The following is a 16,103-nucleotide window of genomic DNA, read 5'->3' on the forward strand; positions in this document are numbered from 1 at the left end:
CTACAACTGTAGAGTAAGCTTATCTCTCTAGAATTTGACATTAAGTCTTCAGGCTTCCATTCATAAGCCCCATACACATACCACAGAGCCATGGCGTGTCTTTGTTCTGGATGTCAGGAGTCCTACTACTTGGAAACAAACACAGTTGTTTGATTAGTAATAATGAAACAAGGCCATGCCAGAAAACAAATTGTCCTTGCTGACCAACAGCAGATCTAATCTCGTAGAAGGCCTTTCTCTCTAATTATTAAACCGATACCAGAGAGATTGATGCTTTGGAAAACACAATCAATCCAGGTTTCTACTGAGAAAGGTGGTTTATGTTGCGAAATTCAATATAAAGAATTGAATGGAAAAATAAAAAAAGTCTGAAAATAACATTTCATTTGAAATGCCAAAAAGCAACACCAACAAAGAAGTAGATAAACAACATAAAGAAAGACATGCACAGAATAAAAAGTTGGAGAGATAAGGAGCTGTTCCTGATTGGAAGAAATGGGACACGTGATCGGGCTCATTTACATGTGGGCATGCAGGTGAGCGTGGGAGAAAATAGTTTGAGCTATGTCGCGAACACACCGGCACCTGACGGGATTAAGAGTCCTGTCGCTTTGCCAGAGCATCTTCCTCTGAACCAAGAGTCACCACAGGCCGTCGGTCCGCTCACCTGGACGGACGCTCAGTAACCGGAAGGTAACTCTCTCTGAATGTATCCATTATCCCCTAAAAAAGGTCAACACTTAACCTACGAGTCGAGCCCAAACGAAACATGTTCCGAGCCTCTTCTAGAGTTACAGAGCCTTAAGAGACTACTTTATGTCTGTACTTTTCAGCGGTTTACCTGGGCTGAGAGCACCGGTTAAACAGGTGCAGCAGCCAGGACCTCATGCATTCCGCCGTGCGCAGACATACATCTGCCTGTACCAATATCAAACTTCAGTGGGTGTGTCCGTGTGTTTAGTTTATCAAGGATTAGGACGGAAATGGACCTTTTTCATAGTTTGTTCACACGTTAACAATGATTTATTGCTATAACGTGAAAGGATGTAAGGATCTTAAATTACAAGTTTATTACTTTTTCGGTTCGGACCAGGAAGTTTCCTGTTCTCTGTACATACATTTACCAGGCAACATATTCATTTAATTTGACAAGTTAAAACTTAAAATGTGAAGGTTGAGGGTACTTTATTTTAATTATTTGTTTGCATACTAGTGCTGCAATAACAGTTATTTTGTATTGACTAATCTGTTGATTATATTCTTTGGTCTATGAAAATGTAGAAATGACAGAGAAATCAAAATCACAGCATCACAGAGAGAGCATCACACTAATCTTAAATAGTTGCCTCAAAACTAATTTGATATGTATTTACATGGAAAAGAAGCATCATATTTGACTACCTGTAAAAGTGCGTTTTTTGTGAGCAAAAAAAGTGACTGAAATGGTTTTTGATTTTTAAAATATTAACATTCATTATCTGTTAGTAGGTTAACAGAATAATTGTTAAGCTGCAATGCTTTTTCTAAATCCACATTTCTTATTTTTGCTAACCTCAAGCGTTATGTTGTTGGCCTTTTGTAGGCAATACACTAGCTGAATATAAACTACAACTGCCCTAAGGAATGTAATGTAATCCAAAACAACAGCACTGCTGCAATACTGCCTGTGAAACATTAACTTTATTGTGTGTTTTAGAAGAGAAGTGTTCACCTGTGGTTTGAAGTATTTACTTCCTGGAGTTGTTCTATTGGACTTAATAATATTAAAGGTTTAACGTACATGGGACAAGAGTTGTTTTGTAGCCCGACTATTTTAGATGCTGTCTTTGATCTTTTGACCAAGTCATTACAGTGACATATTTGCACCTAATATTTAGCTGTCTTGCAGTCAGTGTTTAGAATAGAAGCCTGAAACAAGAATATTTCCTTACAGTTTCCTTTTATAACTCTTGGTCATTGAACTGTGTTTTTAGTCTTTCTCTGAGCTTGAACTGTCTGCACCACACCAAATAAAGTCAATCTGTGCACTTGAGATGATATCCCCCTTCTCATCTAAACACATGCTTAACCTTTCTTTTCTCCACAATGCGTGGGAATAAAACACGATTTGACATGGACTTGCTATTACTAAATGGGGACTGACTTTGATCATTGTTTTTTTTTCTCTTTTACATGAAATCTTTGGCTGTGATGACACCCATTTGTTCAATGCCTGATTTGCTTTCTTTCTTATCTTTCAGATTCCTCTTTTGTTTCTATCTTAACAGTGTTGGTCCAGATGTAAGGGCACAGGCCTCACAGACCTGATCAGTACTTCCTCATCACCAGGTAGGTTTTTTTTAGGACTTCGCGCTGTTGGATGATCTCATCCCTGTATACCTGTTTGGGGATCATTTCATTTAAAGGGTCGGTTATTTCCTAGGAGGTTTCTTGGCAAGGAGTAATGTATTTGTGTACTAATAGAGTGGTGCAGCGACGCATCCAACCCGGAAGAGACGGATCACGGTTTGTTCAGACGGATAATCTCCACATGTCTACCCTACTTTTATAGATTTATGATCGATAGAACTGGAAGGTACCCATGCGCAGCTTACTTCCGGGTTTTAGGATGCGTCACTGCACCACTCTAAAAGAAGGAAAATAAGTCTGTATCATACTGGATGAGTATGGATCATGATTAAAAAATAGGTTTGAACAGCGATTAATTTCCATTCTGGGACAATCATCAATATCCTCAAAAAAGCCGTCTATCTCAATCAAGGAAGTGAAAATACAACTTGCTTTTAAGCATTCATCATGTAGGGCTCGTCCAATATTGCTATTTAAAAAAAAGGTATTTACTCTTAATTTATGAATACCATATTAAGGATTTTAAGACAAGCTATGAGGTATTTTTCCAGTATGTTTTCATCTTTTTATCATATTTTGATGATTTAACAGTATCAACAATTGTGACACTTTAAAATCTTTCCATTTGCCTACTTGTAGACAAATTACACATCATTACTTCTTCAGTTGACCAGACCTACTAAATAACACAAATATAGGTTATGCTTTAATTGGAAGCTACCAATTGAACACCTCCAATATTCAGTATCAAATTGCTAAGTTCTCTCCAGGAAACGGTTTGGATATTGCGCACAAAATCATTTCCTAGACTATTTAACATGCTGAATGTAACCAATCAATAGTTTGGTAGTTATACATTGACTGACCACCGTGATTCCCTCCCCAGCTGTCTGTCACCATGGTGATGCAGGTGTTGATGGCCCCTGCTGTGTCCATCCTGGTTTCCACCGTGCTGTCGCTGCTCAGCCTGGCTCTGCTGCTGCTGCTCTGTGTCATCAGGAAGAAAAGGAGGATGGAGGGAACATACAGGCCCAGTGCGGAGGAGAGGAAACAGACGGGATCGGGGGGGGGCGAAAAACAAAGCCTGCCTCTCCCGTTGCCTAAAGAGGAACGCCTCATATGACAGACGTTTGGAGGTGGACCCACCCGCTGTCCTCTGTCCCTGTGTGACCTGTGGATCCATTCCTCCTGTTCTCTGACGTCTCTGTGCTGCGCTCCTCTAGAATGATCTATGTTTGCCTTTGGCGCCAGAAAATCTTCAAAAACACTATTTGTGCTGCACGTTTTTCTTCTTGGGGACAACAAATGCATAGATCAGACTTTCAATCGAACCCCCCGACTCACTGCATGGGAAGGGAAAATGTGTGTCATCTCAGATCCTGTTGTATTGCTTCATAAAAATCCCTCACTCCCGTTGTTTTGCCGGATAAGAAACATGAGCTGAAGTATATTTTGTATTGTAGGGAGATGAGTATATTTGTACTGTACTGTCTGTTCTGTGTATTTATATCTAAAACATTTTGTGTTTTACACTATTTCCAGTTATGAAGGATATTGATTAAAACGATTACTGTGATGCACTTTTATGTCAAGCTCTAAGGAGCTCAATGTCTCTAAATCAGTATGTGTGGTACACGAGGTGTTCTATTAATAAACCAGGTATGTGAATACCTTCTTTTTTTTGTACCCAAGTCTTTGAATATTGAAGGAAACGGGATGTTAGATTTTCAAAATAGTTTGTTTATTACGCTTTAAGTTCATATTCTGTGTGAAGACCAGACATGCAATATCCTCATTGTCAGTTATAGTATTTATTTAATAACTTTCTCAAACACCTTATAACAAATATTCATGTGTCAATGACAAATGGGCCATCATACAGTAGCAGAAATGCAAAACATTCATGTATTTCTTTCATTTCAACTACATTTCCTAGTTCTACAAATCTGTTCATATTTGGTCAATCTTGGCAAAGTTCCATAAGATTTTCTCGACAACAACTCCATATACCAAAAATGATTAAAAACACTCCACTGAGCCACTGACACTTTTGTATCGTCCCAATCCCCAATAGTCCACAATGAATGCGCTACCTATTGAAGTCTGTATAATATTTTCCTAAAGCTACAATCCTTTTTTAGGTTAACTGAGTCATTTTAAATAACATGAAACGTTATATATGTGTCCTATTTTTAAAGCGCTAAAACGTTTTTAAAAAGGGTCTGGGTCACAGATATGCAGGAGTGATCAGTGCTGACACACTTGCTCATGTTGGTGCTTTTCCTTGGATTTGTTAAAATACAAATATAATTTAGGCTTCAAATCTCTTTTTAAGCTCAGACACTTTGATCAGAGGCGGTTCGTCCTCACCATTCTTTGAGGCATTTTTCTTCTCTGATATATTTGAGTCACATGGCGGGTGAGTCTGTGTGTTTTCCCTGCTCCAAACTGTGTTGCAGGGTCTCTCAGGTTCAGACCGCTCCTGGATCCTGGCCTTCACCTGAAAGCCGTGGCTCTGCGCCTGAGACTGGACGTGTGTTTCAGCAGACATCACTTCAGGAGGAGAGGGGGTCTGCTTTGTGTCTTGCTCCTGTTTCTCTACTGCTTCTTCTCTACTTTTTACAGGACCTTCTGGAGGTTTAGGGTCAACAATGAGACTTTGAAGCCCAGATGTGGGTTCCAGATTGTCCTCCAGTTCTTGCTGCTCCTCCGCAGCGTTGGGATGATGACGATTCAGTTTGTTTAAATCATCTTTCTCCTGCTCTTTTCCCTCTTCTCCTTTTGCTTCACCTTTCTGCATTTCATTTGTCACTTCTTCCAATTCTTGCCCCTCAGCTACCTCGTCACTCTGTCTTTGTTCGCTTTCCCTCTCTTCTTTCAACCCTTCATCCTCACGATTATCCCCTATTCCTATCAATTGCTCCTCTCCTAAACTCACTCTCTTTTCCTGACCCACTTCTTTTGTCTCTTCCTCTAATTTCACTTCCTTAAAGTTACCTCCACCATCTATTTCTTCTTCTTTGTTCCCATTTATTGCTACCTTCACTTCTTCCTGTTGTCCTCCTTTTTGCTGTCCTATGTCACACACTGCCAGCGGATTCTCTGTCCTGTCCTCCTCTGGTACGCTGGTGTCCAGGCACAGCCAATCAGAGTCCTCTGTCAGGTCTGACTGCTCCTCCATGGTTTCTACGTTCCAGCTGTGCAGGCTGCCGCTGCCGCTGATGGACAGAGACAGGCTCTCTTGGCTCGGGTTGGCTGGAAAACCACCCTAGAAAACACAACGGCATGAGTAAGACCAGTGTGTGTTAGATCCTCAAGCATTTATCTCCTGTCACTTAAAGCACTTGACATTCACGTGCTGAGGCAGAGGTCATTCAAGGTACAACCTTTTCAGGGGAGAACAACATTCACACACATGTTGGCCATGCCATTGGATGCAATATCAGTTTCAGTATCTTGCTCAAGGACATCCGACATGTGGGCTGCATTGGCCAGGAATGAAACCAATGTATTTCGATTGATGGACGACCCTCTACCTCACAAACATCCGCCACCTCATCTTCTTACCTTCCTGATATAGTCATGGCTGTCAGGTCCAAACAGATCCAGGCTGCGTGTGGCGTACAGGAGGCCGCGCTCATTGGAGCTCCGGGAGCTGAGCGTGTCAAAGATCTCCCCCAGCAGATCCATCTCCTCTGGGTCACACAGCAGTGGATCTTCCCCATCTTCCTCATCCTTCTGCAGATCAGAGTCCAGCTCGGCCACAGGCCCAGAACCAGCTCTGATACACAGAAATAGCAAATAGGAATGGCACAAAAGAGTAAAACATATTTTAAAATATTTACATCAATCCCAGGGTTTTCCCACTTTTCTCCATCTCTCAGTTTATCTCAGACTCTCACCCATCCCATGTCTCCCCAGTGTCCTGCACGTCTTCCTCGTCTCCAGGGGACCTACATTTGTGAACAGGCCGACGGGGACGTGACTAACAGGAGGCAACATGGAGTAACGAAGCAAAGAGAATGCAACATTTCCACAACAGAGGTGACAGATGTCGGGGCGGACCACAACAAGGCAATAGAAATGGAGCAAAAACGATGCAAAATAGCACAAATAAGAACATGAATTAATAAAGAGTATACATGTGAATGGTATCTTGTAGGGGAAACTAAAAGTGCCACAATAACGCTTTCTGGCTTATGGACTAATCATTGCAAACAAACATGGCCATTATTATTATGTTTATTATTAGTATTTATCAATTTATTTGGTTTTCATTCATTTATGTACAGTAGTCATTGTATCTTATTATAATGTTATGTTTGTTACATTTTAGAAAGACATTTTTTAAATAAATATTTGATTACTGATGAGCTCTCACCCTCCCAAAGTGTTGAGTGATTGGCAGGCGGTTCTGCAAGCAGTCCGATTGGGCACGGCGGTGCTTCACAGATCCTCCCCTGTGAAGGGTGTTCTCTTCATTTTGGGTCTGCATCACACACACACACACACACACACACACACACACACACACACACACACACACACACACACACACACACACACACACACACACACACACACACACACACACACACACACACACACACACACACACACACACACACACACACACACACACACACACACACACACACACAACAAATAAGTATTATAATAAATCAACAGCAGCATTTGATTGATCCCTGTAAAAACCAACACCACATAAACACTGACCCACCTTGTGCAACAGCAGGTTTTTAAAACCAGACTTTGTGAGACCTTTGGCCTGGGAGAGATTAAAATCAGCATGAACAAATGTTTTTTATATGACTGGATTCACTTGCCCTTACAAAAAAAAAAGGACTCACCCTCATGTTTGCTTTGGACTTCATGTTAAGGATGAGCGCTCCTCCCCCTTTCTGTCAGAATTGTGCATACTGTATTTTTGGCAAGGACTTACAAGAATTAACTTTAAGCGGTTTCAATAATAATAATACAAATAGCTTACCTTCAAATTACCAACTAACTGTTGATAGGATTTGCTTCTCCCTATGAGTACACAAAAACACAATGGTAAGAGAAGAGTGATACCTGAGTAATAAAATACATATTCACACACACACACACACACACACACACACACACACACACACACACACACACACACACACACACACACACACACACACACACACACACACACACACACACACACACACACACACACACACACACACACACATACCTGCAGTTGTTTCACACTTTAAGATCTCCTCTTCATAGAGGTCATCTGGTTCTTTCCCTTTGTTCAGAATATCCAGGCGACCTTCAATGAACTACAAAAACACATTTTGATATGTTTTTCTAAATTATATTAAATGCTTACTCATGTACAGTAGAGTAATACCAGAATGACTTCCAGTCCAAGTAATATGATGTAGCAAACAACACTCCGTCCATTACTGTATAAATCAGCATCAAAGGACTTCAGAAACATTTTGAAGCAGCTGCATTTCATTTGTTTTCTCTGCCCAACAAGCTCTTCTCCAGCTGTAACTGCAGTGCCCAGCAGAGGGCAGTAAAGCACACGAGGCACAATGCTCACCTGTTTGAAGGACTGTAGATGAATGGCATTCTCTAGGAAGTGCCTCATGCTGGAAGACTTGTGCTCTACAAACAGTTCCTCACTGAACCACACCTCACCCTCCTGTAGAAAAAAAGTAGAGTGTTATTGACACAACAAAAGAGAAAAATGTTTCCCCAAAATGCACATAGGCATGACGAGCTGCCCATATAAATAAACAAACAGAAATGCAGAAAACACTTTAAACACATTTGAACTATTTAATCATTTACTGCACTGTTAGTATTGTTATTATAACAAACTGAAGACTTAATGACATCAATAAGCCTTTTGAATGATTGACCTTTTCACCCTGCAGTGCGTCCCTGTAGCCTCCAAACAGCAGAGCTTGAGCTTTGAGGAAGGCCCTCGAGACCCCGCAGCCAGGAGACACCGCCTGACGCTTCAAACACACCTTCAGCCCAGACATCTGGAGAAATATTTACATTTTTATCAAGAGAAAATGCTTATGCTCAATAATAATGATTAATAATACTGTGGTGACTATTGCCACTCAATATCGCAGAGGGATTGGCTAAACTGGGTTAGGGAATTGGACGTGTGTAATCTCATTCACGACAACGTTTTTAGCTTTCAATACCATTTTATATCCAAAGAAACAGCGTGTGCATGGTACACGGTCATACAACTGTTGCTCTTCCCAGTCCCAATCCCGCACCTATGCCGGTAAGGTCACCAAAATACCCTGTGCCCCAATGCGCTATCTAGTGCTCAAAACCAACAACAAAAACATACAAATGGGCACAACAAATACGATTAACAGAAGAAGTGCCAAAGCTGTTACAGAGAATGCTCTTTTTTGTCATTTTGACTTTGTTATCATAGATTGTGTAGAGTGACAGAAATATAGAAAGAGAATTATGGTTGGGCTGGAACATGTGTTCATACCACTCAATGAAATGCATGAACTTTTCAGGGTTAGGGTTTGAAAATGAAGAACCTTGCTTTTATTTCCATTAAAGGAATCTATATAAATAATTAGGATAACAGCCTGATTCTGTAGTACACTTCACATCCCAGTCATTATTTCCTATAAATAGTTCAGTATGAGATAAGAGACAACCAAAATACTTTACTTTGACCAGACAAACATACATATACACATAGTATGTATTACCACATCTGAAGGTATCCTTTTCAGGTCGTCAAAGGGGTTTTCCAGAGTGTTTGTGTCCACATTCAGAATAACCACTTCTTCCAAGCCACGACTCCTCACCCTCTGTCAGACCGACACAAAAACACAGTTTGAGCTTCCGTTTGTGGTTCACAATAAGGAAATAATTGAGTGACTATGGACAACTTTAATTAGGAGTTTACCTCAGATAGACTGGCGTGGACCCCTATTAGGTAGGGCATAGGTGCACTGTAACCCAAACAAGGAGTGGATTCAATTAATTGAAGGTGGGATGGTAGGTAGGTAGGTAGGTAGGTAGGTAGGTAGGTAGGTAGGTAGGTAGGTAGGTAGGTAGGTAGGTAGGTAGGTAGGTAGGTAGGTAGGTAGGTAGGTAGGTAGGTAGGTAGGTAGGTAGGTAGGTAGGTAGGTAGGTAGGTAGGTAGGTAGGTAGGTAGGTAGGTAGGTAGGTAGGTAGGTAGGTAGGTAGGTAGGTAGGTAGTAGGTAGGTAGGTAGGTAGGTAGGTAGGTAGGTAGGTAGGTAGGTAGGTAGGTAGGTAGGTAGGTAGGTAGGTAGGTAGGTAGGTAGGTAGGTAGGGTTCTTACCAGCAGTAGTCCAGCAGATGGGGTGGCAGGACAGGAATGAAGATGTGTTGCCAGTACATGGGGTATAACAAAGCACTGAGTGCATGCACACAGGACGTCAGCTATACACAACACAAAATTGACAATTGTTTCAGACATTAACACACAGGATACACACACCTTTCTGTATGGTCTACCATGACTGAACTTCTTGGATAAGCTAAAGTGTCATGAGTTTTCAGAGTCTGAACATGACACACGTCTAGACACTCTTTAAAAACAATAGAAGATAACAAATGTGTGTCTTACAGTGCTGAGTTTGCTGGCAAAGATGAGGATGCGTCTCTCAAACAGCATGCTGGCGTAGAGCTGGAGCAGGTTCCCCACATCTACTGCCACTATCATCTCAGTCAGGTTCCTCTGGAAAACACAAGCACATGCAATTCAGGTTTAATGGGCTAGGTCTCTAAACTAATTCATTTAACTTTAAATCATTTTTGCTCACATTTTCGGGGATTGAAGGGAGACTTCTCGGGTCTGGAGCGATGAAGTACGGAACCTGGTCATGACAAATGAAATAAACATTAATAAAAACTGGATTTTAATGCAAATGTGTCTGCTTTCAGCTGGCTTTCGAAATCATATGACATGCATGCACAAAAGGTTACAGGATGAGGCTATAGGTTTCATTCCAAAGTTCTGTATCCATTAAATAATGGCTTATTTTGGAATGAAAAAAGTCCATACACACGTATTTGGGATCAGTATAATCAAGGGTTATTTATGGGTTAGGATACATACAACTGTTCAACTGTTCACAAAGGTCAGGCGGGCATTAGTGCAAATCGTGTTAGGTTTGGCTTAAACATTCAATTAGAGAGACGAATGACAACGTTTTAGTCCACACACACGAGGTTTAGCCATCAAGCACAGACAGCTAGAGTTTTCCAGGAGTTAGTCTGTATCCGCTCGGCAGTTCTTCGAGACCACATGAACCCCTGTGGGACTCACCCCCTCTTTTCCCTCTCTGTGTCCATCAGGATGGGACACCTCTGTGCTGACCAAAAGCTGCTCTCCCTCAGAAAAAAAACACAACACGCTAACCACTGACAGGTAAACAGCCAAATAAGTCAAGTGTGACACCATATTGGATATTTAGAGATTTACCATCTGCAGAGTGACTGATCCAGCTGCCAGTGGTAAGGGCTGCTTGTAGAGTGCAGCCAGCAGAGCTTTCATCTCATTGGTCTGTTGAGAACATGATTTTAAGGATACTCATATAAGAGTGTGTTTATTTCAGACAAATAGAGGAGCAGAAAGATAACAGACAAGCAACGAAAACTCACCTGTCCTTTCGAGAGGTAATCAGCCAAGTTGTTGAGAAGTTTGTAAAACACTTCAAACCATGGAAGATAACTGTAAAATCATAATTTTAGAATCATTAGAATAACTATTTTAAAATCCCCTTACACCCACATTTTCTCATTCTCACACAGATGTACCTGAGCATGCAGAGGCAGGTATGTGTGTGGTTGGTGAGACGGCAAAAGCCAAACCGCTGGCATCCTTCAAGGTCAGTCAAAACAAAGGTAAAGTGCTGCACGGCCACCCCCTCCTTCGATCTGTGCAGATAGATGTGGTGAGAGGTTGACGTATAGATAAACAGTGTAACCATGAGTAACAACAGTTTGTACTCACCTTTGTAGGCCTATGTCATACGGGAAGCAGAACCGGGGTAATGTTTGAGAGGACTCCTGGAGAGGGATAGAATTGTGTGTTTCATGTGAACAGTGAAATATCACATGACATGTTGAAAGAGTCAAGCAATGCTAATGGTTATATGAGGCTGCACTTAGGCACATCACTGATAACACATTCACACTGCCAGGCAGATATCATCCAATTAGCATTAGCGATAATGTACAGCTGAGGCTGATGGGATGGTGAGTGTTTTTTGGAGGTATTCGATCACAAACCAAAGTAGCGGAGAGTTAATCTAGGGAACTGTGCACATTTTTTGTCTTGTGACCATAAATTCAGGAAGTACACATCATTTATATCTGGTTGTGATGGAGAGAATCAGAATCAGAATTAGAATCAGAAACAGGTTTATTACCAGGTAGGTTTACACGTACGAGGAATTTGACTTGGTGTTGTGGTGCATACATAAAAGTAAAGCAATAGAATAGAATTACTTCTATCGAATGTTCCCTTGCCTAGAGGACAACATTAGTACAAATTGACTCATCTTACCCCACTCTCCCATATTAGACACGTTAGAAATTTGATCAGAATATAACGCTGCATGAAAATTCATAGCAATGGCAATGTTAATGCATGTATTCAGAGTGGTGGACGGACTGACCCGCAGACTGACTGACATTGCCATCCTAACAGAGGCACGGCAGTAGCATGGCTAAAACAAGCCTCTTCCATCAGTTTAACGCAACAATACATCAACACATATCAAACCATTCCAGGAGCAGAAGACATGAATGGCTACCTCATCGCTGAAGTCCTCTGGGAACTGAAACACAACACCGGGATCTAGGACATAAAAACATTGATGAAATGAACCACATAATACTCCAAAAACATCAGCTACACAGAACATGTAGAGAAGCAAAGTATTTTAGGTGTGTTATAAGGCAACACTGGTTGTAATAGAAAGACGACACATTATTTAAGATGGGCAGTTTAAATAAATGTTGCATGTCAATAAAAAGTATTTATTTAACCCAGCTGCTCAGTCTAAACATAACATGCTTCATCTCATCTAGTGTGACTTTGTGGTTTTTCTGATCACATGACAGGAAGTATGAGCCCTAAGCTCGGCAAAAACACCTTTATACTCACCAAGCATTATTATCTTATCACATCATAATTCATGCGTGTTTTCTAAGTCACCCACATGTCAGATTGTAATTAACAGTCAGATTGTTGTAACATGTCATGCGGGAAAATGACGAGAAGATGGTAAACAAAGTCAGAGGGAAGAGTTTGAGGAACAATTTTAAACAACTTCTCTATTGCTGAAAAATCACTTTGCACATAGAAATGGCTCATCTATACCGATATAGAGGCTGATACACAGAATCACAGTAATCACATCTACTTCTTTAGCCCTGGTGTGTCGCACGGAATAAAGAGGACTCACCTTTGTCTCGGGCTACGGGGCAAGTTGCTTGAAAGAACCAGTAAAAGGTTTGCTCAGGGTTTTGTCTGACAGGAAAGAGATTCACACATCATTTTTAAGATTATCTTGACAGTGTGTTTCAAACCAAAACATTTCCAAATATGTGTTGACACTAACTAGTCAATCTGCCCAACATTTATCATATTAATCAAAACATTATCTCACAAAACCTAGAGGATTTTGTTCTCAGGGAGGTATGAGGTATGCTTTTGAGGAAAAAGGACTGTTACCTTATACATTTACTTAAAACATTTATGAGGAATTTGTAGTAATTTCATACTGCTGTATACTTCTACTCTACTTTTCAGAGGTAAATATTGTACTATTTTTCTCGACTTCATTTAATTGACATCTTTAGTCACTTAGATTTAGATTCTTAATAACAAATATCAATCTACTACAAATGGCGATGTATTATTATTATAGATAACCACCCCCCCAAAAAATAGACAAAATCTGTTCTGTATTTACCAGCTACAACATTAAACAGATAAACACATTAATAATAAATAGAAATAGAATATTTACAATATATTATTCTTATAGGCGAAATTCTTCAAGTTGGATACTTACCTTTGTTACTTTAAGTGTTTTTTGATGCCTATACTTTTGTAGTTTAATTTAAATAACATTTTAAAATGCAATACTTTTACGATAGTCTTTATACACTCCGGTTTTGCTTATTTTACTCATGTAAAGTATACTTCCTCCTCCACTGTGGGATTACTTTACAATTCTAAAAAGTGGCTCATATGCATCAAACACAGATTGCTTTTAAGAAGAAAAGTGTCTACTGTAAAGTGTATGGCAACACATAAAGGGCAAAGAGTTGCTGCAGGAAACTTCCTGTGCAGTTGTGAGAGGAAGTCATGAAAAACCACAAGAACAGACTGACAGGCAGTGATGATGGAAGTCAAGCGAAGAAAGACATGACCACTCACTTCAGTCTGGAGCCCATGCTGTCCCGATGTGTCTGAGTCCATGTGTTTGTCCAGGAGGGCCAATATCTTCAGCAGGAGTCTCAGATGATGGCCATACTTAGGATGTAGCAGTGGTGCAAACGAAGTAGCACACCGGCGGTAGCAGCTCTCTACACAATCAGCGCAATAGAAGTGACAGAACACTTCCTGATCTATGTCAGTGTGTGTTCATGACGTCTGTTATAACCAACCTCTCTAAGCTCTCTCATAGACTTCCATTTCCATCCTTTGATGTTTTTTCACCCTCTGTTTCCTATTAGAGTTGGATACTCATTTTAAAAAGGCAGCCATCAGGTGTAAAGCATGTCTTTACATTATCATATACATCTTCATGAGCGGCTTCAGGAACAATCATGGTACAGTTAGAGTAGACTACAACTTCACACACTGAAATTAATTGGACAATTTACAAAAAATGAAATGTTAGAGGTTCTGATTTCAGACTGGTTTACACAATATGCTTGTATTTCTGTTTTATTTTTTAAGGATATCTCTAACTAACCTTGTATGTATATTTCAATCTTGCTTTTCTATTATTATAGTTGTTGTAGGAGTGTAGTAGTTTGTCTCCTCTATAATGAGTTACCTTATTGTCAAGAGAATTCACTGTGACTTCCTGAATAAATAAAAAAACATATGCATTTTTAGATCTAGCATTTATGAAGTCATTTGGTCGACAGGTTTCATATCCTCATCCTGAGAGGCTTTACACTCGCAGATCTCTTTACTTCCTCCTAGTGGTGTTCAAGCAAAACTGCCTTATCATTAGATAATGCAGGTCTCCATTTTGGTTAACACTGTGCCATCTAGAGTCTAACTTGAAGATTAATTTCACACCTAAAACATTTTTTGATATTCTCTTTTGTCTATTTTAGTCAAAAGGGATCTATTTTGTCAGCAGGACTTTATTAATCTACAGCGTGGGTTTACTTATCTCCTTGTATTTTATGTAAAAATGTATTGAAATCCAAAATGCATTACACAGATGAACATCAAACACTTTTAACAGGAATAAAACATTTATTTCAATCAATGCCAAACTAGACAAGTGATCAAATTGAACATTGAAAGTTGAACAGTTTCATTGAATACTTGGCCCAGTTTGACTGATGCTGATGAAAGAGCATGGACAGAAAGCTACTGACAAAATACCACAAGCACAGCTGTGTTAGCTTCCTCTATGTGAACTATGAGGTCGGGGGGTCACTTTAGCCTTGTGAGTCCTACTCTGAGAGGAGGAAAGAGGAGAGGCAGAGAGAAAAGGGAAGAGAAGGATAACAGGAAAAAGGGAACGGATAGTACTTAGTACTTTGACTCCCTCAGAGGAGTTAAAGTGAATTAATATTTGGACGGTTGGATGGATTTATGACGAGTGCAGTTGAGAAATCGTGGGTTATTTTAGCTTTAGGTTGCCTCTTCTTCTCCCTCCTCCTCAAACTCTCCCTCCTCAGCGGTGGCGTCCTGGTACTGCTGGTACTCGGACACCAAGTCGTTCATGTTGCTCTCAGCCTCGGTGAACTCCATCTCATCCATGCCTTCTCCGGTGTACCAGTGGAGGAAGGCCTTGCGACGGAACATGGCGGTGAACTGCTCGGAGATGCGCTTGAACAGCTCCTGGATGGCAGTGCTGTTCCCGATGAAGGTGGCGGCCATCTTGAGCCCACGGGGTGGGATGTCGCACACGGCTGTCTTGACGTTGTTGGGAATCCATTCAACAAAGTAGCTGCTGTTCTTGTTCTGCACGTTCAGCATCTGCTCGTCCACCTCCTTCATGGACATGCGGCCGCGGAACACGGCAGCAACGGTGAGGTAGCGGCCGTGACGAGGGTCGCAGGCCGCCATCATGTTCTTGGCGTCGAACATCTGCTGTGTGAGTTCGGGCACAGAGAGGGCTCTGTACTGCTGGCTGCCTCTGCTGGTGAGGGGGGCAAAGCCGGGCATGAAGAAGTGCAGACGGGGGAAGGGCACCATGTTGACGGCCAGTTTGCGGAGGTCGGCGTTGAGCTGGCCGGGGAAACGTAGGCAAGTCGTCACCCCGCTCATGGTGGCAGACACCAGGTGGTTGAGGTCTCCGTAAGTGGGTGTGGTGAGTTTGAGGGTGCGGAAGCAGATGTCATAGAGGGCCTCGTTGTCAATGCAGTAAGTCTCGTCTGTATTCTCAACAAGCTGGTGGACAGACAGGGTGGCGTTGTAGGGCTCCACCACTGTGTCTGAAACCTGGAGGCACAAAGCAGA

The 16,103-nt window shown here is 41.2% G+C and overlaps 2 protein-coding genes and 1 long non-coding RNA gene across 4 annotated transcripts in view; 1 reads left to right on the plus strand and 2 right to left on the minus strand.

Moving 5' to 3' along the window:
- The first annotated feature begins 334 nt into the window (after positions 1-334).
- Positions 335-3,492, plus strand: LOC117561644. The gene is made up of 3 exons (XR_004571415.1): positions 335-693; positions 2,241-2,328; positions 3,236-3,492. It is a non-coding gene; the product is annotated as an uncharacterized LOC117561644 (long non-coding RNA).
- Positions 3,493-4,068: 576 nt separating this feature from the next.
- On the minus strand, positions 4,069-14,010 carry si:dkey-76b14.2 (DENN domain-containing protein 1B). Of its 2 annotated transcripts, XM_034239175.1 has the most exons (23): positions 13,830-14,010; positions 12,850-12,914; positions 12,196-12,239; positions 11,391-11,446; positions 11,195-11,314; positions 11,039-11,108; positions 10,860-10,940; positions 10,704-10,769; positions 10,198-10,251; positions 10,002-10,112; positions 9,714-9,814; positions 9,314-9,359; positions 9,114-9,215; positions 8,280-8,405; positions 7,958-8,059; positions 7,598-7,688; positions 7,361-7,401; positions 7,221-7,271; positions 7,091-7,138; positions 6,731-6,838; positions 6,252-6,334; positions 5,917-6,130; positions 4,069-5,617 (listed from the first exon to the last, which is right to left on the minus strand). In XM_034239175.1, exons 1-23 carry the CDS (start codon positions 13,844-13,846, stop codon positions 4,661-4,663), a joined length of 2,754 nt encoding a protein of 917 aa, XP_034095066.1. In that variant the 5' UTR covers positions 13,847-14,010; the 3' UTR covers positions 4,069-4,660. The 2 variants fall into 2 exon arrangements, with proteins under 2 accessions (XP_034095066.1, XP_034095067.1); XM_034239176.1 differs by lacking the exon at positions 10,704-10,769 and having other exon boundaries at positions 13,830-14,009.
- Positions 14,011-14,868: 858 nt separating this feature from the next.
- Positions 14,869-16,103, minus strand: part of zgc:65894 (uncharacterized protein LOC335798 homolog) — a 3,298-nt gene continuing 2,063 nt past the window's right edge. The window contains exon 5 of the mRNA XM_034239229.1: positions 14,869-16,085. Within this exon, the coding sequence (XP_034095120.1) occupies positions 15,273-16,085 (813 nt within the window). The 3' untranslated portion in view covers positions 14,869-15,272. The remainder of the gene's footprint in view (positions 16,086-16,103) is intronic.

This window comes from Gymnodraco acuticeps, unplaced genomic scaffold (assembly GCF_902827175.1).
Source record: "Gymnodraco acuticeps unplaced genomic scaffold, fGymAcu1.1, whole genome shotgun sequence".
In the NCBI taxonomy this organism is placed as follows: domain Eukaryota; kingdom Metazoa; phylum Chordata; class Actinopteri; order Perciformes; family Bathydraconidae; genus Gymnodraco; species Gymnodraco acuticeps.

Bases quoted from the DNA above. Each gene is read 5' to 3' on its own strand.
- si:dkey-76b14.2 (XM_034239175.1), bottom strand. The intron at 12,240-12,849 runs GTGAGTCCTCTT...TTTATGTCCTAG, and splicing joins CCCCGTAGCCCGAGACAAAG to ATCCCGGTGTTGTGTTTCAG. The intron at 7,689-7,957 runs GTGAGCATTGTG...GTGTTTTTGTAG, and splicing joins ATCTACAGTCCTTCAAACAG to TTCATTGAAGGTCGCCTGGA.